Source organism: Hemiscyllium ocellatum, chromosome 42 (assembly GCF_020745735.1).
Source record: "Hemiscyllium ocellatum isolate sHemOce1 chromosome 42, sHemOce1.pat.X.cur, whole genome shotgun sequence".
In the NCBI taxonomy this organism is placed as follows: Eukaryota; Metazoa; Chordata; class Chondrichthyes; order Orectolobiformes; family Hemiscylliidae; genus Hemiscyllium; species Hemiscyllium ocellatum.
Window position 1 is genome coordinate 31,712,821 of NC_083442.1, and position 26,628 is coordinate 31,739,448.

Below are 26,628 nucleotides of genomic sequence, written 5' to 3' on the forward strand. Positions count from 1 at the left end.
GCGCTTCAGCGGGTCGGTGTGGACTTGTTGGGCCGAAGGGCCTGTTTCCACACTGTAAGTAATCTAATCTAAGTTATGATGGAATTCACCACTAGGCTCTGTAAGGAAACTTTACAGGACTCTGACAGGAGTTGGTTATGATCAGTGGAGGTCATAGCTAGAGCAAGCTTTCCTGAGCTTACAGTCTCCAATACAAAAAGGGAATCATGTTCTGATATACAGAGTTGATCATTCAGACCAGCCTGGAATATTAGGAAAGGAGAGGTTGCCATCTGCTGGAACTTCGTCCTGTGTGCGATTGTTTCAAATTGAATCTTTCAACATACAGAGTCTGACAGCAGCTACACTCCAGTCAATTCTTCTCCACAACTTTCACTGTCAGGTCAGGAGTTGTTCTGGAATTCAGGGAGGTCTGGGACATTGGAGGTGTTACCAAACTGCAGTGGGGTGAGGGGGGTTGGCCGTTTACTGAGCGAGAGCGACACAAACTGGTGGGGAACAGATTTTCCCTTTGGGGTAGACGGCTCCAATGGGAGGGACACATGCCTCGTAAAACTGAGGGAAGTGGAGAGAAAAAGTCAGATAATATCTGTGGAAATTTCCTGGGGTAAGGAAAGGATGGAAGGGAGGAATAGTGGGGAAGACTGAAACAGGAAGGAAAGAAGAAAGAACACAAGCAGCAGAGGAAAGCAGTGGTGCTGTGGTAGTGTCACAGGGAAATCCCACCACAGCTGCTGGTGAAATCTGAATTCAATAAATGTCTGGAATGTTATGGTGACTCTGTAATTACTGTCAATTGTTTAAAACTCATCTGGATCACTAATATCCTTTGAGGAAGGTAACTGCTGTTCTTATCTGGAGCCTATATGTGACTCCTGACCCACAGCAATGTAGTTTACTCTTAACTCCCCTTCTGACATTGTCTAAGGGGGACAATTGTGGGTTAGTGACAACAGCTGGCCTTGCCCTTGATCCCCACATCCAGAGTGGGGACTCCAGTGACCAGCGACTTAGTGCGGAGTGTGACAGCAATCAAAGGTCAGACCACATGGTGACTCCCTGCCCTGATCTGCTGTGGAGAGCCTTTGGAGAGAGACTGCGATGTTTGTAGCTTTGATTCTTGTTTCTCTGAGCTGTGGGTATACTGTGTATTGCTGCAGTGTTAATTTTCTCCTTCAGTTCCCTGTCGTGTACCTGGCTACCTTTGTAACTGAGATGGTTCTGTTAGTGGCGATTTATAAACTTTTCACTGTACTCACGGAGTAAATGCGACAATAAAGCTAATTCAATTCAACACAGGGATTTTAAAAAGACAGGAAGAATTTGAATTTCTATAACATTATTCACATCCGTTGGAATTCACAAAATGTTTTGCAGCTAATTGTGTAGTTTTGAACTCTAGCCCCTGCTGTAATGTGGGAAATATGATAGGGTGACAAAACTAGAGAAAATAAAACAATATGTTTGTGTTGAAGGAAGAGGTTCGGGGGTGCAGTAAGAATGTGGACAGGTGGACTCGATCTATGATGAAGGATGGTCTCTTATACAGTCATACAGCATGGAAACAGACCCTTCGGTCCAACCAGTCTATTCCGAATATAATCCAAAACGAAACCAGTCCCACCTGCCTGCCCCTGGCCCATGTCCCTCCAAACCTTTCCTATTCATGTACTTACCCAAATGTTTTTTAAATGTTCTAATTATATCCACATCCACCACTTTCTCAGGAAGTTCATTCCACACTCGAACCACCCTCTGTTTAAAAAAAAATTCTCCTCATGTCTTTTTAAAATCTTTCTCCTCTCAACTGGTCTTTTTAAAAATTCTTCATGTATTGCATTAGCAGTGAGGAGCCAGAAGCTTAGTTATGGGTCCTTGACCCTTAAGCTGGTATAAAATAATATCTAGAGATCAATATGTGGAGCTTCATTTAATGTGGCATTTACATGCAGGAGCTGATGGCGTTTCAGAACAAGAATCTCCTGCTTTATGTTTTATTCTGACACAGGAATTCTGGAGAAGTTACAAGATTGGCAACAGGCCATTTGGCCCCATTGTTCTATGCCAGGACTTCACCTGATGAAGAGGCAGTGCTCCAAAAGCTTGTGATTTCAAATAAACCTGTTGGACTATAATCTGGAGTCATATGACTTCTGACTAACTCCAAAACAGTCTTTGCCCCAAACCCCCACCCATGCGTCTCTATGTTAGTAATGGATTAGATTAGATTACTTACAGTGTGGAAACAGGCCCTTTGGCCCAACAAGTCCACACCAACCCTCTGAAGAGCAACCCACCCAGACCCATTCCTCTACGTTTACCCCTTCACCTAACACTACGGGCAATTCACGGATTCACTGAGTACTTACTCCCAGTTTGGAGCATACTTCAAAATTTTTATAACCCCCTCTCCTTCTTTTTCCAGGTTGAGACATGGGGGATTTTCAACAGGAGACAGTTCTATTCAGCCACAAAACGGTCAACCTTATGTAAATACTAGTACAAGTGACCTCTCTCTCCGACATAGATTCTCCACTGAATAAGAGAGTCATTAGCTTTAGGAATCTCTGAATCTTTTGACATTACACATTAAAGGACACATCATAAAGAGCGTTCTGTCTGGATGCATCACAGCTTGGTAAGGCAACTATAGTGAGAAACTACAGAGAGCTGTGAACACAGCCCAGACCATCACACAAACCAGGAGAAAGTGAGGACTGCTGATGCTGGAGATCAGAGCTGAAAATGTGTTGCTGGAGAAGCGCAGCAGGTCAGGCAGCATCCAAGGAGCAGGAGATTCGACGTTTCGGGCATAAGTCCTTCTTCAGGATTAAGCCCATCATTCCTGAAGAAGGGCTTATGCCCGAAACATTGAATCTCCTGTTCCTTGGATGCTGCCTGACCTGCTGCGCTTTTCCAGCAACACATCACACAAACCAGTCTTCCATCGATTGACTCCACCTACACTTCCCACCACATCGGAAGAGCAACCAGTTTAATCAAAGAGCCCTCCCAGCCTGGTTACACTCTTCCACTGTCTTCCATCATGCAGATAATACAAAAGTTTGTATACATGTACGAATAGATCTAACAACAGCTTCTTCCCTGCTGTTATCACACTTCTGAAAGGACCTCTCAAATTTCAAATTTAAATGTTGTTTTCACTGTTTGTGCACCTTCCCTGAAGCTGTAATATTGTATTCCTTGCTCTGTTCTATTACCCTCATGTACTTTGTGTGGTATGATCTACTGGTATTACATGCAAGACAAAACGTTTCACTGTACCTCGGTACATGTGACGTAATAAATCAAATCAAATCAAATAAAGTTGCAAACTCTTGTTGCAAACTCTCACTGTCCTCCTTTGAGATACTCCTTAAAACTTACCTCTTTGGTCACCTGTCCTAATATTTCCGTGTAGGGCTCAGTGTCAGTATTTGTCCTGGAGCGTCGGAGGCTGAGGGGTGACCTTATAGAGATTTATAAAATTACGAGGGGCATGGATGGGGTAAACAGTCAAGGTCTTTTCCCTGGAATGGGGGAGTCCAGAACTAGAGGGCATAGGTTTAGGATGAGAAGGGAAAGTTATAAAAGAGACCTAAGGGGCAACTTTTTCATGCAGAGAGTGGTACATGCATGGAATGGGCTGAGTGTTTCCATGCTGTGCATCTCTATGACTCTGTGTTTTGTTGTGTTAAAGGTGCTTTATAAATGAAATGGGTCTGTACTTTTGGACATTTGACTGCAACAAACAACTTATGATAGCAATACAACATGATTCCAATAATGTCTGAATTTTAAATTATTTAGGGTGTTAGCCACTTCTGAGAAACTATTTTTTCCTTCCCTTCTTCTTCAAGTGACTCTTGTTGGAGTTTATCATAACCCCAGACAAACCTCACAACTGTGCCAGAACACCATTCCAATTTATTTCTATCAAATTGATGTTCCTGTGAACTGTCGAAGCATGTTTTCCCTGCAATATAGGTGCTACGTAAATGCAAGTTGTTTTCAACCGTGAGTGTTAGGGGTGAGGGAGAAAGTCAGATGCCTAGCAAGACTTCTCGAATCACCAACCAGGGCTCAGAGGGTCAGATGTCCGTGAGTTCAAGTCCCACTCAGAGACTGACCCACAAACTTTGCTGGCACTCCTGGTGTTGGACTGTGGGAGCCCTGCGCTGTTTTTCAATAGAGACGTTCACCTCAGGCCCTTTAGATTAGCTGTAAAAGGATCTCATGGTCATTATTTTGAGGCGAGCAAGGAAGTTCTTCTTGCTGCCTGGGCCAATATCTAACCCTTGACCAACATCTTTTTAGACTGATTAATGGGTCATTAATGTGTGGGAGTTGGCTGTGAGCAAATTGGCTACTCCATTTTCCTGAGTGACAACACTTTAGAAATATTTCAGTTGCAGTAAAACCTGTTGGGAGATCATGACCTCATGCAGGGTGCTATTTAAATGCAGGCTTGTTCTCATTTCTCGACCTCACTCCTGTTTTCTGAATTCAGGACTCCTGGGTGGGCGTGCCTTAGGTGATGGATAATGCAACCTAACAGGAAGTGACAAGCAAATCGATACAGCCTTCGCCTCAAAGTTGAGACAGAATCCATCTGATGTGCGAGTGAGGGGTTTGAGACCTCCCTGACCTGTCGTGTTCTTCAGTCACAAAGACTGGAGTCCATCAACTTCATTTGTTTTGAACTGGGTGCTTGGGAAAGGCTTGCATTGCTTCTTTTCCTGTCAGGAGCTGTTTCTGTTTCAGTCCTGGTTCTGTCCCTGCGTCCTTTTGGCTTTCTTGCAACCAAGTTTGATTCTCTTGAACTTTGAGAGCCACTTGCCTGTCCTGTGACCCCTTCAGAAGGTTCCAGAACAACCTGCGAGAAAATTACACCAAGCACTATTATGATTTTTTTATTTATTTGTCCATTAACACTTCCCACTCCTCTTCATTCCTTTCTGAGCATGGTGTAACATTTTTAGATTTAGATTACTTACCGTGTGGAAACAAGCCCTTCGGCCCAACAAGTCCACACTGACCCACAGAAGCGCAACCCACCCATACCCCTACATTTCCCCCTTACCTAACACTACGGGTAATTTAGCATGGCCAATTCACCTGACCTGCACATCTTTCGACTGTGGGAGGAAACCCACGCAGACGCGGGGAGAATGTGCAAACTCCACACAGACAGTTGTCAGAGGCTGGAATCAAACCCGGGTCTCTGGCGCTGTGAAGTGGCCACGGTATTTCAAAAACATTCAAGTAAGTTAGCTTTGTGTATCGACATAGTCATAAACACATCTCAAGGAAACAAATAAACATTGGAGTTTGACCCTATACAAACAAACCAAAGGCATCTTGTCTGGGTTTTTTTGAATTGGGTTTGAATTGATTTTAGAGGAAGTCTGTGGCATCATTCCCATGATCCTTGAATTTGTGGGAAGTAGGGATGAGTCCTTGGCACGAGTCCAGGTGCACAGTACATGGAAAAATCTGAACTTGTTCAGCTGTGCTGGTTACCATGTGGGTCTCTGTCACACTCTCTACCTAACAACATTTCCTCATTTTACCATTAATTATCGAATTAGAGCAGTGCTTGTTTGTGTCGACAGGATGACTAAATGGCAAAACGACTCTCGCTTTCACAGCCTGTATGAGCACCGTCTCAAGATAGTTTCATTCATTCTGGGGAGATGGTGTCTCTGGACCAGTATTTATTGTCCATCCAGCAGGAGGTGCTGGTGAGCTAGATGTGAGAACCACTCCAGCCTCTGAGGAGCACAGGCATCTCAAGTACAGTTAGGGAGCGTCAGGATTTCGACCCACGTGGAGGAACAGCGATATATTTCCAAGTCAGGATAGCGAGGATCTAGGAGGGGAACTTGCAAGGGGTGGTGTTCCCATGTATCTAGATGGAAGTGGGTTTGGAAGGCACTGTCATAGCGTCATGCAGCAGAGAAACAGACCCTTCGGCCCAACTCATCCAAGCCGAAATAGTCCCACCTGTCTGTGTTTGGCCCAAATCCCTCTAAACTTTTCCTATTCAGGTATCCACCAGACCCCTTTTAAATGTTTTAATTGTAGCTGCTTCCACCACTTCCTCTGGCAACTCCTTCCATACACTCACCACCCTCTGTGTGAAAAGGTTGTCCCTTACATCCCTTTAAAATCTTTCCCCTCTCACCTTAATCCTATGCCCTCTACTTTTGGACTCCCTATCCTGGGGAAAAGACCTTGGCTATCACCTTATCGATGCCCATAATTTTATAAACTCCTATAAGGTTTATAAAACCCTATAAACCCCTTCAGCCTCCAATGTTCCCACGGGAGAAAAATCCCTATCCAGAGGCCTATCCAGCCTCTCATATCATCCAGTCTCAGTAACATTCTTGTAAATTTTTTCTGCACCTTTTCCAGTTTATTAACATCCTTCTGATAGCAGACACTCCAGAATTGTGTGTCACTTCAGTTTCTACATTGATCTCTGTACAGATTAAAGGGGCCTTCTTGAGTTTCAGAAGCAGAGGACACTGCAGATGGTTGACACAAATCCTACTGAGAGTCACAGGAGTGAGTGTTGAGGGTGGTGGAGGGAGGGAGTGTTGAGGGAGTGGGTGTGGGTATGGGTATGTGTGTGGGTGTTGGTGTGAGTGTGGGTGTGGGTGTGGGTGTGGGTGTGGGTGTGGGTGTGAGTGTGAGTGAGTGTCAGTGTGAATGTAAGAGTGAGTTTGTGCGGGTGTGAAGGGTGGTGGAGGGAGTGAGTGTTGAGGGAGTGGGTATGGGTGTGGCTGTGGGTTTTGGTGTGAGTGTGGGTGTATGTTTGACTGTGTGTGTGAGTGTGAGTGTGGGTGTGAGTGTGAATGTGGGTGAGAGTGTGGGTGTGAATGTGAGTGTGAATGTGAGTGTGAGTGTGAGTGGGTGTGGGTGTGAGTGCGAGTGTGAGTGTGGGTGTGAATGTGAGTGTGGGTGTGGGTGTCAGTGTGGGTGTGAGTGTGGATGTAGGTGCGAGAGTGTGTGAGTGTGGGTGTGAGTGTGGATGTGGGTGTGAGTGTGCTTGTGGGGATGGGTGTGAGTGTGAGTGTTGGTGTGGGCGTGGGTGTGAGTGTGAGTGAGTGTCAGTGTGAATGTAAGAGTGAGTTTGTGCGGGTGTGAAGGGTGGTGGAGGGAGTGAGTGTTGAGGGAGTGGGTATGGGTGTGGCTGTGGGTTTTGGTGTGAGTGTGGGTGTATGTTTGAGTGTGTGTGTGAGTGTGTGTGAGTGTGAGTGTGTGTGTGTGAATGTGAATGTGAGTGTGAGTGTGAGTGCGTGTGGGTGTGAGTGCGAGTGTGGGTGTAAGTGTGAGTGTGAGTGTGAGTGTGGGTGTGAATGTGAGTGTGAATGTGAGTGTGAGTGTGGGTGTGAGTGTGAGTGTGTGTGTGGGTGTGAGTGTGAGTGTGGGTGTAAGTGTGAGTGCGAGTGTGTGTGTGTGAATGTTGTTGTGGGTGTGGGTGAGAGTGTGGGTGTGAGTGTGGATGTGGGTGTGTCTGTTTGTTAGTGTGAGTGTAAGGTGGCTGTGGGTGTGAGTGTGTGTGGAAGATGGAGAAGTGTGCACTGCGAGAGGGAGGGAAGGGGACGAGGGAGATTTCCAGCTCTTTGTTTACCTGCACCTGCAGACTCTGGACTGCCTGATGAGGTGATTGTCCAGTAATACTCTCCTCTATCGAGCCCGGGTCACCCTCTCTGGCTGGGCTCTGACATGTGGAGGCACTGCCTCCAGTTCTGTCTGTAGGTGAGAGAAGGAAAGACAAGATCAGCTTTGAAACAGGCCTGGCTCCCATCATCCATCATTGCTCAGATCGCCAAGTGCAGACACATTCATCAGAAAACTTCACACCTTCATTAGTCAAATTATAACAAGGAAATGAGTAAAATAAAAAGATTTTAACAAGCTTTGATTTGTTTCTCCTTCAGTGTGTTCAGGAGGTGGATTCTAGACTGTTTTAAAAGCTCTCAAGTAATGAGGGAAACACACTGGAGCCAATTGATGCAGAGGAAACTCCCTCCATGACTGACTGAGGGCTCCATTGCTGAAAAGCCCTGTCAATGGTGCATTCATGAGCATGGAGCTGAATAACCTTTGGCCAAAGTAGGATCAGGTTCCTGGACCCCAGAACGATGACTTTTTGCCTGTTATTTCTGGGTTGAATTAATAAACACTAAAACATCTGAAATAAAATTTAATTTTAACAGAGTAAAATATTAAAAACAATCGTAACAGATTGTAATAAATACAGCAAAAACGGCGAGATGTACTCTGTATCTAGGGTGTTTTTCAGGGTGTGGGGTTTAGGGCTGGTTACTGGCTGTGGGAGGGGGAGGATGGTGTAGTTGTGACTCCCTCCCAGTCACTCTCCCACCTCCCTCCTCTACCTCCATCAGGCTGATGTCCTCAATCTGCTCATCCTCCTGAGTACCTCCACCCTTGCTCATGAGTGTGTGGGGGAAGGGGTGGACGGGTGAGGCTGTGTATTAGAACAGGTCGGAGAGTGAGATTACCACCTAAGTGCAAGTGATCACCAGAGTGCGAGTTTTGCGCATGGATTTTGAATGATTGGTTACTTAATTTTTGGTGCAAATAGCAAATTCACGACTCATGAGTTTGTGGATACCGAGGGATTAATTTAGGATATCTGGTCAGTATGGAAGAGTTGGACCGAAGGGTCTGTTTCCATCTCTATGACTCCATGAGTGACAGTAATTTGTTTTGATGGCATGGGTGAAGGGATAAGTTGCAGATTCACCAAAGTGACCTGCAGTACCTCTGACTGTGCTGCTTTCCCTCTGCACTGCACTATGGAAGGCAGTGTCTACTGCCTGCTCAGCTATGTGGAGTGGGACTTGATCCATTCCGACGACCAGGAATACATGCTGAGGGATGCAGTAAAGCTTAGGGCAGCTGCTGCCAAGGCACAGTGGGGAAAGGCCACAGTCTGAGGTCTTTCTACTCAAATTAAATTGGGGCTTATTCCATTATCAGACCCTCAAATGTCTATAAATATGGTTTTGTATCAGTAAGAAATGCCTTGAGTTTGTTTGTTCTACATATGTAGACTACAGAAAATAACTGATCTAGAGATTATGAATGTATATAAAGATGTTATTAATGAATAAAGTGTATTTTTGAAAAAAAACGATGGCTGACAACAACACATTCCACATGTACCCTGTAACCTGCCAACATGTCCCAACAGGTCCATGTTATACAACCTCACACAGGCTGTTACATTCCTTCACACTTTCCAATGTGCCACGCTGGGAGATGGGCTATACACGAAGCAGTGTTAATAAGGACTCACTCTCTAAGGGTATCTCTCCCAACTGGAGCTGCAGCCACACATTAACCCTTTGGCTCCAGTCCCCTGGAGCCTCCACTTCCCAAAGGCGAGCCTGCTCCTGGGGTCGTGTCTGCAAATACTTGGAACAAACTGAAAAAGAAAGTGTTCGGTGCTGGCATTAATTCTCAGTTCGCTATCTGCACTGTTCCTCTACCCGCCCCCTGTAGTAAGTCCAAAGATAGTGGCCCTCACACGTTCTCAGTGTCACAGAGACCCTGGTCCCTCTCCCATCTCCAGAGGACACTGTTCACCCAATGCAGCCTTGCTCAGTGACAGCTTTGGTAGATACTCTCCCACAGGGAGGGAGCTCAGGACTGATCGATGGATATTGGTCTCCATGTCTCCCGAGACAGTCTAATACTCAAATTACTGAGCTCTGTACTTCACAGGCTACCTTCAGAGAGCATTGAAATGAGTCAAAGCTCAGATACAAACTGACAGAGGAACAGAGAGTGATTTAATTGAGCTGTTTGAGGGACTGGAGAGGGTAGATGTTGATGGTAATGTGTTACAGTTCACCCAGCCAGTCTATGAGTTGGAGAGTGGAACCTTGGATAGTGGAGGCTCCAACATTACCCTTTCACACCACCAGGAATCTCTCCCTCCCTTATTGCCAACTGCATGTCATAGAATTATAGAACGCCTCCAGTGCAGATAGACGCCATTTGGCCCATCACATCTGCACTGACCCTCCAAACAGAATCCTGCCCGGACCCATCCCCTCCACCCCCCAGCCCTATCCCTCTTACCCTGCATTTCCCATGGCTAACCCACCTAACCTACACATCCCTGGACATTATTCCAATTTAACACAGCCAATCCAGCTAACCTAATCTCTGGACTGCGAGAGGAAACCGGAGCACCTGGAGGAAACCCACGCAGACACGGGGAGAACATGCAAACTCCACCCAGACAGTCGCACCAAGGTGGAAAGGAACCTGGGTATCCGGCGCTGTTTCGGTAGAATTTGCAGAATAATAACTTAAACACTATTTCTTGGGCTGTGGGCATTGCTGGTTGGGCCCAGCAGTTATTGCCTGTCCTTGTTGTATCTGGAGGGGGCGGGAGTGAGCTGCCTTCTTGAACTGCTGCAGTGCGTGTGCTGTAGGTTGACCCACAATGCCCTTAGGGAAGGAATTCCAGGATTTTGACCCAGTGACGTTGAGGGAAGTCTGATATACTCCCTAGTCAGGATGTCGAGGGGCTCGGGGATGGTGGGGTGGGGGAGGGACTTGCAGGGGGTCAGTGTTTCTCAGTCTGTTTTGCCATGTAGTGAACACAGCTTCCTTGGCCATCAAATCCTGGAGTGGGACCGAATCCAGAACGTCTGGATTCACCAGAGCCCAGTATAACTGAAGCAAAGCATCTTTCTTCCTGGGAGAAAGTGAGGTCTGCAGATGCTGGAGATCAGAGCTGAAAACGTGTTGCTGGAAAAGCGCAGCAGGTCAGGCAGCATCCAAGGAGCAGGAGATTCGACGTTTCGGGCATAAGCCCTTCTTCAGGATTCCTGAAGAAGGGCTTATGCCCGAAAAGTCGAATCTCCTGCTCCTTGGATGCTGCCTGACCTGCTGCGCTTTTCCAGCAACACGTTTTCAGCATCTTTGCGCCTGGCCTCAAACATCAAGCCATGCAGGACACAGTGAAGGAGCTGAGGGTGGTTTTCTTTATTCTTTCGTTGGACATGGGCTTTACTATCAAGTCCAACATTCATTGCCCATCCTCAAATGCCCTTGAACTGAGTGGTTCAATCAGCCGTCTCAGGGAGCAGTGAAGAAGCAGTCTCACTGCTGTGATGTTGGAATCACATGTGGATCAGACCAGGACCATGGCAGATTTCCTTCCCTGAAGGACATTAGTGAACCAGATTTTTCAGCAACTGATGATAGTTTCTTCGGCACCATCACTGAGGCCAGTTTTATCATCGCAGATTTTATGAACACCTTTCCCCAGACCGCTGGCTGGGCCCCGCTATATTACTTGCTCAGTCGTGCTCCTGCTCATCCACTCTCTCCCCATCAGTATGTTCTGGGTGTTAATCTGCTGCACCTTTGTACATGGTGGCAGAGATGGGCGTGCTGATTCCCAAAGCTTCGTCATCACTGAAGGCGCTACAGAAATCCTGCAGGATCTTCAACCCAATGCCCTGGCGTCGGTGAGTCTGTCTGACAAACACAGTGTCCAATACAGGAAGCTGGTAACACTGGCCGGTGTGGTCCGTACACAGACTCCCTGGATCAATGCAAGCAGAGAGTATCCATTCATTACAAAACACGTCAGAGACTCACATGGGAGCAAGCAGAATTCCACAGGGAGCAAAGCAGGAAAAACTGCAAAGAGGATATGGAAACCCCGCACTTGAGTCAACACATCACTAAGGTTTGTGTCTGAATGCAACTTTTGGTAACATCTACAATGTCATTAAGTCCCACGTCTAGCTGTCTGCTCAGGGACCCATTGAGACTACACCTAATTCTGTCGGGATTTCAGTCACTGGCTCAACTTGTGATCTCAAGGTGCCAATTCTCAGGTTAATTGGTGAACTGCGATTGTTAACTATTGAGGCAACTTTTAAACTGACTGTGGGGGAAGGGACAAAACTTGGGATATTAAAGAGTAGAGGATTCTGATGGTGCGGTAGTAATGTCCCTGTCTCTGAACCAGGAGGCTTAGGTTCAAGTACAATCTGCTCCGGAGGTGTTTGGGAACATCTCTCGAAGCAGGATGATTCAAAAACACCTGCAAAGAGCCGCATCAAAGCCAAAACGAAAGGCAACTGCACAGGCGATGATAAACAGACCACAACAGTACAGGCAATGATAAACAGACCACAGCAGTACAGGAGATTATAAACAGACCACAACAGTACAGGCGATGATAAACAGACCACAGCAGTACAGGAGATTATAAACAGACCACAACAGTACAGGCGATGATAAACAGACCACAGCAGTACAGGAGATTATAAACAGACCACAGCAGTACAGGCGATGATAAACAGACCACAGCAGTACAGGAGATGATAAACAGACCACAGCAGTACGGGAGATAATAAACAGACCACAGCAGTACAGGAGATAATAAACAGACCACAGCAATACAGGTGATGATAATCAGACCACAGCAGTACAGGCGATGATAAACAGACCACAGCAGTACAGGCGATGATAATCAGACCACAGCAGTACAGGCGATGATAAACAGACCACAGCAGTACGGGAGATAATAAACAGACCACAGCAATACAGGCGATGATAATCAGACCACAGCAGTACAGGCGATGATAAACAGACCACAGCAGTACAGGCGATGATAAACAGACCACAGCAGTACAGGAGATGATAAACAGACCACAGCAGTACGGGTGATAATAAACAGACCACAGCAATACAGGCGATGATAATCAGACCACAGCAGTACAGGCGATGATAAACAGACCACAGCAGTACAGGCGATGATAATCAGACCACAGCAGTACAGGCGATGATAAACAGACCACAGCAGTACAGGCGATGATAAACAGACCACAGCAGTACAGGAGATGATAAACAGACCACAGCAGTACAGGCGATGATAAACAGACCACAGCAGTACAGGAGATGATAGACAGACTACAGGAGATGATAAACAGACCACAGCAGTACAGGAGATGATTAATAGACCACAGCAGTACAGGAGATGATAAACAGACCACAGCAGTACAGGCGACGATAAACAGACCACAACAGTACAGGAGATAATAAACAGACCACAGCAGTACAGGCGATGATAAACAGACCACAGCAGTACAGGAGATTATAAACAGACCACAACAGTACAGGCGATGATAAACAGACCACAGCAGTACAGGAGATTATAAACAGACCACAGCAGTACAGGCGATGATAAACAGACCACAGCAGTACAGGAGATGATAAACAGACCACAGCAGTACGGGAGATAATAAACAGACCACAGCAGTACAGGAGATAATAAACAGACCACAGCAATACAGGTGATGATAATCAGACCACAGCAGTACAGGCGATGATAAACAGACCACAGCAGTACAGGCGATGATAATCAGACCACAGCAGTACAGGCGATGATAAACAGACCACAGCAGTACGGGAGATAATAAACAGACCACAGCAATACAGGCGATGATAATCAGACCACAGCAGTACAGGCGATGATAAACAGACCACAGCAGTACAGGCGATGATAAACAGACCACAGCAGTACAGGAGATGATAAACAGACCACAGCAGTACGGGTGATAATAAACAGACCACAGCAATACAGGCGATGATAATCAGACCACAGCAGTACAGGCGATGATAAACAGACCACAGCAGTACAGGCGATGATAATCAGACCACAGCAGTACAGGCGATGATAAACAGACCACAGCAGTACAGGAGATGATAAACAGACCACAGCAGTACAGGCGATGATAAACAGACCACAGCAGTACAGGAGATGATAGACAGACTACAGGAGATGATAAACAGACCACAGCAGTACAGGAGATGATTAATAGACCACAGCAGTACAGGAGATGATAAACAGACCACAGCAGTACAGGCGACGATAAACAGACCACAACAGTACAGGAGATAATAAACAGACCACAGCAGTACAGGCGATTATAAACAGACCACAGCAGTACAGGCGATGATAAACAGACCACAACAGTACAGGAGATGATAAACAGACCACAGCAGTACAGGAGATTATAAACAGACCACAACAGTACAGGCGATGATAAATAGACCACAGCAGTACAGGCGATGATAAACAGACCACAACAGTACAGGAGATAATAAATAGACCACAGCAGTACAGGCGATGATAAACAGACCACAGCAGTACAGGCGATGATAAACAGACCACAACAGTACAGGAGATAATAAACAGACCACAGCAGTACAGGCGATGATAAACAGACCACAGCAGTACAGGAGATGATAAACAGATCACAGCAGTACAGGAGATTATAAACAGACCACAACAGTACAGGCGATGATAAACAGACCACAACAGTACAGGAGATGATAAACAGACCACAGCAGTACAGGAGATAATAAACAGACCACAGCAGTACAGGCGATGATAAACAGACCACAGCAGTACAGGAGATGATAAACAGATCACAGCAGTACAGGAGATTATAAACAGACCACAACAGTACAGGCGATGATAAACAGACCACAGCAGTACAGGAGATGATAAACAGATCACAGCAGTACAGGAGATTATAAACAGACCACAACAGTACAGGCGATGATAAACAGACCACAACAGTACATGAGATGATAAACAGACCACAGCAGTACAGGCGATTATAAACAGACCACAACAATACAGGAGATGATAAACAGACGACGACAGTACAGGAGACGATAAACAGACCACAGCAGTACAGGAGATGATAAACAGACCACAACAGTACAGGAGATGATAAACAGACCACAGCAGTACAGGTGATGATAAACAGACCACAGCAGTACAGGAGATGATAAACAGACCACAACAGTACAGGGGATGATAAACAGACCACAGCAGTACAGGTGATGATAAACAGACCACAACAGTACAGGAGATGATAAACAGACCACAGCAGTACAGGAGATAACAAACAGACCACAGCAGTACAGGAGATGATAAACAGACCACAACAGTACAGGAGATAACAAACAGACCACAACAGTACAGGCGATGATAAACAGACCACAACAGTACAGGTGATTATAAACAGACCACAGCAGTACAGGTGATGATAAATAGACCACAGCAGTACAGGAGATGATAAACAGACCACAACAGTACAGGAGATGATAAATAGACCACAGCAGTACAGGCGATGATAAACAGACCACAACAATACAGGAGATGATAAACAGACCACAACAGTACAGGAGATTATAAACAGACCACAACAGTACAGGTGATGATAAACAGACCACAGCAGTACAGGTGATGATAAACAGACCACAACAGTACAGGAGATGATAAACAGACCACAACAGTACAGGTGATGATAAACAGACCACAGCAGTACAGGTGATGATAAACAGACCACAGCAGTACAGGAGATGATAAATAGACCACAGCAGTACAGGAGATGATAAACAGACCACAACAGTACAGGAGATGATAAATAGACCACAGCAGTACAGGCGATGATAAACAGACCACAACAGTACAGGAGATGATAAACAGACCACAACAGTACAGGTGATGATAAACAGACCACAGCAGTACAGGTGATGATAAATAGACCACAACAGTACAGGAGATGATAAACAGACCACAGCAGTACAGGAGATGATAAACAGACCACAGCAGTACAGGAGATAACAAACAGACCACAACAGGAAAGGATATCATGAACATCAAATGATATGATCAGAGATTATGAAAAATGGACAAAAATAAAGGCCTCGTGTCTGAACGCATGGAACATTCAAACAATGAAGATGAACTGAGAATGCAAATAGAGGTAAATAACTTCAAACAAATTCATAAATTGCTGGAAAAGCTCAGCAGGTCTGACAACATCCTTGGAGAGAAAGCGGAGTTAATCTTCTGGTTCCAGTCACACTGCCTCAGAACTGACAATAACCATGATGTGGATGTGCCGGTGTTGGATTGGGTTGGACAGAGTCACACCACACCAGGTTCTCATCCAACAGGTTTATTTGAAATCACAAGCTTTCGGAGCGCTGTCCCTTTGACAGGTGAAAGTTAGGGTGAAGGAGTAGTGCTCTGAAAGGTTGTGATTTCATATAAACCTGATGGACTAGAACCTGGAGTCATGTGACTTCTGACTCTGTCCAAACCAATCCAACACCGGCACCTTCACATCCTGATCTGAGAGTGAAGGTGCCCCTAGGGAGCAGTGAACATAACACATTTGCATTTTATATTCAGTTGGAAGAATGGAGGTGTGGGTCTGAGATATTTTGTTTTAAGTTTTAATGAGGACAAGGAAGAAGGGCTGGCAAACCTGGTTAAAGGATATGTCAATAATGCTGTAATGGCAGACACTTATGGGAGACATTTCAGAATAGACAGAATAGACACATTCCAACAAGCAAGACCCACTCTCCGCCTGTAACTGGAAATGTTCAGATCGTATCAAATGCAAACGAAAAACAAGTAACTATGCAAAGCCTGATGGCAGGTCAGCGATTGGACAGATTATAAAAACTGCAAGGAATGACCAAACGAAAAAAATTAGTGTACAGGAGAAAGTTGGCTGGAAATATGAAATTAGACAGCAAAAGTTTCTGCAAGCTTTTAAAAAAGCAAAGCTAACAAATCATTTTTATTGAGGGGATCATGAAACTTTGGAATTCTCTTCCAGAAACGATGGTGGAAAGTTTTTCAATAATTTCAAGGCGGAGGTGGAAGACAGATTCTTGGTGTGGCAGAGGGGTGAAAGGTTATCAGGGATGAGAGGGAATGTGGATTGAAAGTTACAATCTGATCAGCCATGACCTGACATGACCTGAACCATATCACAGGTTCAACAGCAGAATGATTTATTACTGTTCCTTGTGCATAGGTTCCCATGTAACGTGATATGGAGGCATTAGTGATGTTGTGGTCTAAATGTGTTATTCTGATCTGGTCACGGTGTCCAATAGCTGGGTTTAGCAGGGATCCAGTGGATCTCACCTGGGTGTGATCAGACACCCGGTTGGAGAGTGGAATGTTACCTTTCCGATTCATGGTGTAGAATCCGACAGCCTCACTGTCTTTCCAGAAGATTTTGGCGAGCTGCTTTTCAGGATGAGGAACAAACGGAATGCTGCCCGGTTCAAACTCCCACTTTCCATAAATTATCTGATTGAGGAGATACAGCACAATCCGTTCACCAACTGACTGCACCTGAGGAATCCACACGGAATCAATCAGAATAACGCCAGAATCAGACACACTAGACCAAATCCCAGCGTCAATCCGCCCACATTCCACACTAGATCAAATCCCAGCGTCAATCCGCCCACATTCCACACCGGATCAAATCCCGGTGTCAATCTGCCCACATTCCACAACAGATCAAATCCCAGTGTCAATCTGCCACATTCCACACCGGATCAAATCCCAGCGTCAATCCACCCACATTCCACACTGGAATAAATCCCAGCATCATTCTGCCCACATTCCACACCGGAATAAATCCCGGTGTCAATCCGCCCACATTACAGATCGGATCAAATCCCAGCATCAATCTGCCCACATTCCACACTGGATCAAATCCCAGTGTCAATCTGCCCACATTCCACACTAGATCCAATCCCAGTGTTAATCCGCCCACATTCCACACCGGATCCAATCCCAGTATCAGCCTGTTCATGTTACCAACTGGACTCCGTAATTAATGAATGACTTAGTTCATTGTGTAGTGAGGTTTGAGAAGGTTTGTAGCTCAGGCTGAGGTTCTGGATTGGGGTTTGCTCACTGAGCTGTTTCAAAATGCTCAGGGATCAAACCCCAATCCAGTTCATGGGTTATTTAACAGACACCTCCTCATCTGCTGTGGAAGGAAGCCGTGTTCGGGATGTTTAGTGAGGACACGGAATTCCCTCCAAGTCAGGAGCTGGAGGAGGGAAAGGGGGGGTTACGTTCTGGGGCCAGTGGCCGGTGTGTGACCCATTAGCCCAGAGCAGGGAAGGAGCTGAGATCCCACGGATCGGAAATCACGAGCGGTCTACGGAGAGTCTTGGGAAGAAGCTGGTCCCAGCAGGAAGGGCACTGAAAACGAGGGAGCACAGACTTTGAAGAAGCAATGAGGACATGGTTTTGCACAGCGCGGGGTAAAGTTCACCCTCTCCAGTGTGGGTGGGGGAGGTTGATTCCATTGAGGCTTTCTGGAGGAAACTGGAATATTATCAGAAAAGGAAGAATGTGTAGGGTTATGGGGAGTGTGGCATGAAGGGAGTTGGAGAGCTGGGGCAGACATGATGGGCGGAATGGTCTCTCGCAGCTCTGTGCTTCACTGATTGGCTGCATTCACCCAGTGGCTTCTCGCCCAGTCAGATCACAGAGAGTAGATCACACCCTCAGCAGGGGGTTTACCTGGACCAGCTCCTGCCTTGTCATGTCGCTGGTCTTCACAGCATCGTCCACGGACCACCATCGCCCAGCCAGGTGTACAGCTACCACTGCGCAGGGGAGAGGAATGTGGCTTAAACACTCAGTAAATAACCGCAGAGACGAGACCTCCCAGGCTTGGTAACCGTGCAGTGAGAGAGCAGACAGCTACAAGGACAAGCTGCTGTGTCACTCCCTCTCAGGCGCCTGGCTTTGATTCACAGGATCCGAGAGGTGCCATAGCCCAGCTCCTCGTGAATTTCAGTGATCTGCAGATTAGCAAAAGGAATGAATTTGGATAAATCAGGATGGGATGGAATATTCCACACACCCTTCCATGGGACATGGCCGTCACTGACAAAGCCAGCGTTGACTGTCCTACCCTAACTACCCTCGGATTGAGTGGTTGGCTCAGCCTTTACAAAAGATGAATATCAGCGGTGGGTCTGGAGTTGCATGTTGGAGTCAGTGAGGACTGCAGGTAGGCCGGGCCTGGCAAAGACAGCAGATATCCCTCCCTGAGGCACATGATTGAACCAGATGATGCGTTTCGAGCAACAATCGATGGTGATGACAGGGACTTCATTCGGCTGGTGTTTTAATTTCAGACTTTTACTGAACTCAAATTTGAGCAGCTGCTTCAAAACCATTCCTGCAGTTCTGAGGAAGGGAGTGCCGCACTGTCAGAGAGACAGTGCTGAGGGAGTGCCGCACTGTCGGAGGGTCAGCAGCTGAGGGAGTGCCGCACTGTCGGAGGGTCAGTGCTGAGGGAGTGCCGCACTGTCGAAGGGTCAGTGCTGAGGGAGTGCCGAACTGTCAGAGGGTCAGTGCTAAGGGAGTGCCGCACTGTTGAAGCGTCAGTGCTGAGGGAGTGCCGCATTGTCGAAGGGTCAGTGCTGAGGGAGTGCCGCACTGTCGGAGGGTCAGTGCTGAGGGAGTGCCGCACTGTCAGAGAGACAGTGCTGAGGGAGTGCCGCACTGTCAGAGGGTCAGTGCTGAGGGAGTGCCGCACTGTCAGAGGGTCAGTGCTGAGGGAGTGCCGTACTGTCAGAGGGTCAGTGCTGAGGGAGTGCCGCACTGTCAGAGGGTCAGTGCTGAGGGAGTGCCGCACTGTCAGAGGGTCAGTGCTGAGGGAGTGCCGCACTGTCGAAGGGTCAGTGCTGAGGGAGTGCCGCACTGTCAGAGGGTCAGTGCTGAGGGAGTGCCGCACTGTCGAAGGGTCAGTGCTGAGGGAGTGCCGCACTGTCAGAGGGTCAGTGCTGAGGGAGTGCCGCACTGTCGAAGGGTCAGTGCTGAGGGAGTGCCGTACTGTCAGAGGGTCAGTGCTGAGGGAGTGCCGCACTGTTGAAGGGTCAGTGCTGAGGGAGTGCCGTACTGTCAGAGGGTCAGTGCTAAGATAGTGCTGCACTGTCGGAGGGTCAGTGCTGAGGGAGTGCCGCACTGTCAGAGAGACAGTGCTGAGGGAGTGCCGCACTGTCAGAGAGACAGTGCTGAGGGAGTGCCGCACTGTCGGAGGTGCAGTGCTGAGGGAGCACCGCAATGTTAAGGAAAATAAGAAGTGATCTCAGATGTTAATCATAGAATCACTACTATGTGGGAAGAGGCCATTTGGCCCAACAATCTTACATTGCCCCTCTGAAGAGCATCCCACCCTGACCCACACATTTACCGATGTAACCCTGCATTTCTCATGGCTAACCCCCACACCTTTGGACTGTGGGAGGAAACCAGAGCACCTGGAGGGAACCCACGCAGACAGGGCGAGAATGTGCAAATTCCACACCGACAGTCACCCAAGGTTGGAATCGAACCCAGGTCCCTGGCACTGGGAGGCAGCAGTGCTAACCACTGAGCCATCATGTCACCCACCAGCTGAATTTTCCATGCAACTTCTGGTTTTTATCTCAACTTGGCCAGTGACATTAAACTCAGGTCAGTAAACCACATGGGTGCAACACTCAAGAACTTCAATACCTTCCACAACCTACAACAGCAGTGTGTACCATCTATAAGATACACTGCAGAAATTCACCAAAGATCCTCAGGCAGCACCTTCCAAACCCAAGACAACTTCCACCTAGAAGGACAAGGGCAGCAGATACATGGGAACACCACCCCCTGCAACTTCCTCTCCAACATGCTCACCATTCTGATTTAACATATCGCCATTCCGTCAGTGTCGCTCCCTCACAGCATGTGTTTCTGTTTAAAGCACCATTAAAGAAGTCAGCACACCACCACCTTCTCAGGGAGTATTTAGGGAGAAATAAGTGCTGGCCCAGCCCACGTTTCGTGAACAAATACAAATAAAATTACCAGTGTCTTGAGTAACCAGATACATCCATCGATCCAAACAGAAAGTTGCACCTTTAACTTACACAATTAAGTTAACAGCTGAAAATGTGTTGCTGGTTAAAGCACAGCAGGTTAGGCAGCATCCAAGGAACAGGAAATTCGACGTTTCGGGCATAAGCCTTTCCTGATGAAGGGCTTATGCCCGAAACGTCGAATTTCCTGTTCCTTGGATGCTGCCTAACCTGCTGTGCTTTAACCAGCAACACATTTTCAGCTCTGATCTCCAGCATCTGCAGACCTCATTTTTTACCCCACAATTAAGTTAACTACTCCCTGAATGAACTTCTCTGCAGAGGGCATGGTGCAAAGGTCAGAGGGGTCGAAGAGTGAAGGGGAAATGGACCACTAACCTGAGTTAGCACCTATTTGTACGATGGGAGGGAGGCTAAAATTCCACGTATGAAACAGCTGAATGGGAATATGGGAGAGTTGTATTCTGGAAGAATGGGTCCAGGGATTTTCTTTTACAGAAAGTAACCTCATGAGTCCCCATCAGTGACAGTGAATTAATTTTCTACAAAGTTGTCAAAACAGCCCTGGGCTCCCCCTGGGATTTGACTGTTTCTACACAGCCCTCTTGCACCATCTGCTGGTAACAACCAAGCATTACCGGTGATTCTGAGAGAGCAGTGAGGGCTGGGGCAGGCTGGTGGACTGCAGAGGCAGCAGATGAGGGCAAGGGGTTGGGAACAACGGAGTGGACGCTGTGCAAAGAAAGAGGGAAGGGAGGAGTGTCACAGTTTGAAATCCTGGGGAGTAGTGAAGGGCTGGGGGTGAGCAGAGATGCAGGAAGAGGTGACGGGTGTTGGAAATCACCGCTTAGAACATAGAACATAGAACAACACAGTGCAGAACAGGCCCTTCGGCCCTCGGTGTTGCGCCAACCTGTGAACTATTCCCAGCTCGTCCCCTACACTAACCCATCCTCATCCATGTGCTTATCCAAGGATTGTTTAAATTTCCCTAATGTGACTACATTGAAGGTATGGCATTCCACTCCCTTAAGGTGAAGGTGAAGGAAAAGGTGAAGAAGGAATACAGAAACAGAATATAGGAACAGGAGTAGGCCATTCAGCCCATCAAGCCTGCTCCACCATTCAGTATGATCACAGCTGATTATCCAACTCAGTGCCCCATTCCCACTTTCTCCGCATATCCTTTGCTCCCTTAAGAACTGTATCTAACTCCTTCCTGAAAACATTCGATGTTTCAGCCTCCACCACTTTCTGTCACAGAGAATTCCCCCTGGCTCCCCATTCTCTGGGTGAAGACATTTCTCCTCATCTCGGTCCGAAATATTCTCCCCAGATCCTTCCGTTGTGACTGAGAGATGAGAGGGGCAATTGGACTTTGTAAGTGGAGCTTGAGAAAGGAGCTGGGTAATAGCTCCACCTGATTACATGGAGCCTGGATCTGAGGGAGATCTGGACAGGATCACAGAATTGACACAGTGCAGAAAAGGCCATTCAGTCTATCGTGTCCATACTGGCTCTCTGAGCATTAGGGCTCAGTGTCTCTATTTTCCCCATAACCTGATATATTAAATAATGTCTTTATGCTATTTCCTTACACATCCTGGCTGAGCATTCCAGACCCCAACTACTGCCCTTTCTCATCCTGTGCTTGTTTCTTTTACAAAACTGCGCCCTCCGGTCCTTCATCGTTTTCAGAGCAGGGAACCTCTCTGCCCACTCTGTCTATATAGAATTATGTGAAAGTGAGGACTGCAGGTACTGGAGATCAGAGTCTAGATTAGAGTGGTGCTGGAAAAGCACAGCTATCTATCTAGAGTCATGTTGAAGAAATCTGCTGTTGTCATTCACTGGAATGTCAATATCACATTGCTACGTGGGTGAGGAGCAGGGAGCAGGAGGGACAGAAGCAAGTACTGGGAGTGAATGTTAGGCAGTAGCATTACTGATCAGGCAAAACCTTTTGACTGGGAGCAATGTTCAAAGCTGGTTTCTAAACTGATGTGGGTTCATTGAGTTGATATCTGTGGCTCTCCTCTGACATCTAGTGTTTGGTATCAGGTATTACACACACAGACCAAACGTGACCGAGCCAACATCTTTCAGATGTGCAGAGCCATTCAGAACATAGAACATAGAAGAGTGTCAGGGGGTGGTTAGGGTTAAATACAGGCCAGGCCAATTCCCCAAGGACATTGATGTTGGGCCAACGTTTTATCCAGTGCAGACCTGTACATCTTTTATCCAGTGCAGACCTATATACCCTTTATCCAGTGCAGACCTATATACCTTTTGTCCAGTGCAGACCCATACACACTTTATCCAGTGCAGATCTATATACCCTTTATACAGTGCAGACCTATACACCATTTATCCAGTGAAGACCTATACACCTTTTATCCAGTGCAGACCTATACACCTTTTATCCAGTGCAGACCTATACACCCTTTATCCAGTGCAGACCTATATACCCTTTATCCAGTGCAGATCTATATGCCCTTTATCCAGTGCAGATCTATATACCCTTTATCCAGTGTAGACCTACACACATTTTATCCAGTGCAGACCTATACACCCTTTATCCAGTGCACACCTATACATCTTGTATTCCAGTGCAGGCCTGTGAGCTTTTATCCAGTGCAGACCTATATACCCTTTATCCAGTGCACACCTATACATCTTGTATTCCAGTGCAGGCCTGTGAGCTTTTATCCAGTGCAGACCTATATACCCTTTATCCAGTGCAAACTTATACACCTTTTACCCAGTGCAGAACTATACACTCTTTATCCAGTGCAGAGCTATACATCTTTTATCCAGTGCACACCTGTACACCTTTTATCCAGTTAAGACCTATATACCCTTTATCAAGTGCAGACCTATATACCCTTTATCCAGTGCAGACCTATATGCCCTTTATACAGTGAAGACCTATATACCTTTTATCCAGTGCAGACCTATATACCCTTTATACAGTGAAGACCTATATGCCCTTTATCCAGTGCAGATCTATACACCTTTTATCCAGTTCAGTCCCATGCACCCTTTACCCAGTGCAGACCCATACACCCTTTATCCAGTGCAGACCTATATACCCTTTATACAGTGCAGACCTATATACCCTTTACCCAGTGCAGATCTATACACCTTTCTGTACAGTCTTGTGGAGTGGGACCAACGAAGCTAAAACAGCAGTTCCTTTGAACCATAGCCATATTGAAATAAAGACCTTTTGAATGCCCTGCAATTTGTGTACAGACTTTCTGCCCCCTGTCCGCACCTGATACAAAAACCCCTTCCTCTTCCCCAGCACCTGATGCTGTGTCTTTCCCAGGAGCATAATCTCACAAGATCATCCTGTCTACTGGGACAAAAACAAAAATTGCTGGAAAAGCTCAGCAGATCTGGCAGCATCAGTGGAGAGAAATCAGAGTTCACTTATCGGGTCGAGTGGCCCTTCTTCAGAAATTCCATAGCCTACTGTGTCTCTATTCATTGACATGTTCCCTTGCCTTCCCAGCAAGAGTAAACTAACTTTCTATGTGTTATTGCCCTGAATGTACTAATTCAGCCTTGGAAGAGGGTTTATAACAGGTAACAGTCTAACACGGGTGAGAGTTTCGATAACCAGTTGATGCAGATTTAAAATAATCATATAAAGACTGGGGGATAGTGAGGAGAAATGTTTTTACGCAGAGTTCACGTGGAACCCTTTGAGGCTGTGGAAATGTACAAAAACTTGAAAATTCAATGCTTGCAAGGTTAAGAGTAGAGGAATGTGGGACTAATCTTTCAAAGAACCCAGGGTCAGGGTGATGGGCCGAACAGCCTCACTCTGTGCTGCCTGGTCTGGAAGCTGAAGACGGAGCCGACAAAGCAGTGACTGACCTGTCTGAGAGCTGGCCAGACCCAGGACACAGTGCCCTTTGTGCTCCCTATGTACCTGCAGAAAGACCAGAGAGGACAGTCTCACAGCAACCTGGAAAGATAAAATAAAAAGGGTGTCACCCCAGTGTACGGTGAGAACACGAGAAATCATAGCTTTCCCACAGTGTGGAAGCAGGCCATTCAGCCCATTGCTCTACACTAACCCTCCAAAGAGCATCCCACCCCGACTCACCCTATCCCTGTAAACCTGCATTCCCCACGGCCAATCCACCCTAACCTGCACATCCCTGGACTGTGGGAGGAAACGGGAGCAAACCTACACAGAAATGAGGAGGCCATTCAGCCCCCTCGAGCCTGCTCTGCTATTCAAGCAAACCAAGGCTGACCTGGTTGTGCTCTGAGCTCAGTGCCCCAGGACTGAAAGTGTTGTTGTGAGCAAGCTGTTTCTTCCTGCCACAGCTAAAACGTTGTCCCAAAACACCCACCTGGTTTGTTGTATATTTTATATATCTCAGTGATCTGCTAAAGGGCATGGTACAAATTTCCAAAGGTGTAACTCTTTCAGTGACAGTACAGTCTGCATCTAGGCTTACAGCTCAGCTTCTAGGATTGATCTCATTCATTCATGGGATGTGGGCATCACTGGCTAGGCCCAGCATTTATTGCCCGTCCCTAGTTGCACCTGGAGGGGGTGGGGGTAAGCTGCCTTCTTGCCCAGCTGCAGTCCAGGTGCTGTGGGTAGACCCACAATGCCCTTAGGGAGGGAATTTGAGGAATTTGATCCACTGAATAACGGCGATGTATTTCCAAGTCAGGATGGTGAGTGGTTTGGCTAGGAGCTTGCAGGGGGTGGTGTTCCCATGTATCTATTTCCCTTGTCCTTCTAGATGGTAGTGGTTGTGGGTCTGGAAGGTGCAGTCTGAAAATGGTTGGTGAATTTCTGCAACGTATCCTTTAGATAGCACACACTGCTGCTACTGAGTGTCAGTGGGGGAGGGAGTGGTGGATGTTTGTGGATGTGGTGCCAATCAAGTGGGCTGCTTTGCCCTGGATGGTGTCAAGCTTCTTGAGTGTTTTTGGAGATGCCCCCATCCAGGCAAGTGGGCAGTATTCCATCACCTTCCTGACTTGTGCCTTGTCGACAGACTTTGGGGAGTCAGGGGGTGGGTAACTCTCAGCAGGAATCCTCCCTCTGACCCTGCTCAGATGGTTAGATTCTCTTTTGGTGGAAATGGTCATTACCTGGGACAAATGCTCCTTGTCACCTTCCAGGCCAAACCTGGTTATTATCCAGGACCATGCTGCATTTGAACCTAGCCTGCTTCCCTCAATGTATGTTATCTCTTGAGACCGCATCCAGGCTTATCTTATTGAGCACAGTGAGCATAGATCAACAATCCGTCTCCCACAACTGAGCACATTAAAATTAAACAGTGCACACAGCACTGTGGAACAGGAATTGAATGTAGGTCAGATGGGGTAAGGACAGCAGATTTCCTTCACATTAATGAAGCCAGATGGATCTTTGCAACAATCTGAAAGTTTCATGGTCAGCGTCACCAGGGTGAGACTTTAAAACTTATTCAATTAAATGTAAGGTTTCTGGATGCAGTGGTGGGATATTTGTGATTGTGAGTCCAGGCCTGTGGAGTACAGTAACTCTGCCGGCATAATTAGCTCAAATTACTGTTCTCGTTTTTAATCTCTGATTGGTTCGCTTCTCCTTAGAGAGATCCGAGGCTGCAGCCAATCATAGGGACAGAACGTGGATGAGGTTGTTTACCTTCTCTCCATTGGCCAGCGTAAACCACCCACTGGATTCCCGCTCTCTCTCACGAAGTCTCGACAGGTAAGCCTCTGATGATTGCTTTACCACATCCCACTCTCCACCGGTTAAAATATCCACAGGATACCTCATTGCTAAAGAGACATAATCGAGAAGGTCAGAGGTCAAAA

General features: G+C 46.8%; 1 protein-coding gene across 1 annotated transcript; it reads right to left on the reverse strand.

Moving 5' to 3' along the window:
• Positions 1 to 465: 465 nt before the first annotated feature.
• On the reverse strand, positions 466 to 26,590 carry fam169b (family with sequence similarity 169 member B). Its single transcript, XM_060853680.1, has 8 exons — positions 26,456 to 26,590; positions 24,673 to 24,763; positions 18,443 to 18,528; positions 17,080 to 17,251; positions 11,423 to 11,605; positions 9,338 to 9,466; positions 7,643 to 7,764; positions 466 to 555 (listed from the first exon to the last, which is right to left on the reverse strand). The coding sequence occupies exons 1-8, from the start codon at positions 26,588 to 26,590 to the stop codon at positions 466 to 468; spliced, it is 1,008 nt and encodes a 335-aa protein (XP_060709663.1).
• Positions 26,591 to 26,628: the final 38 nt, after the last annotated feature.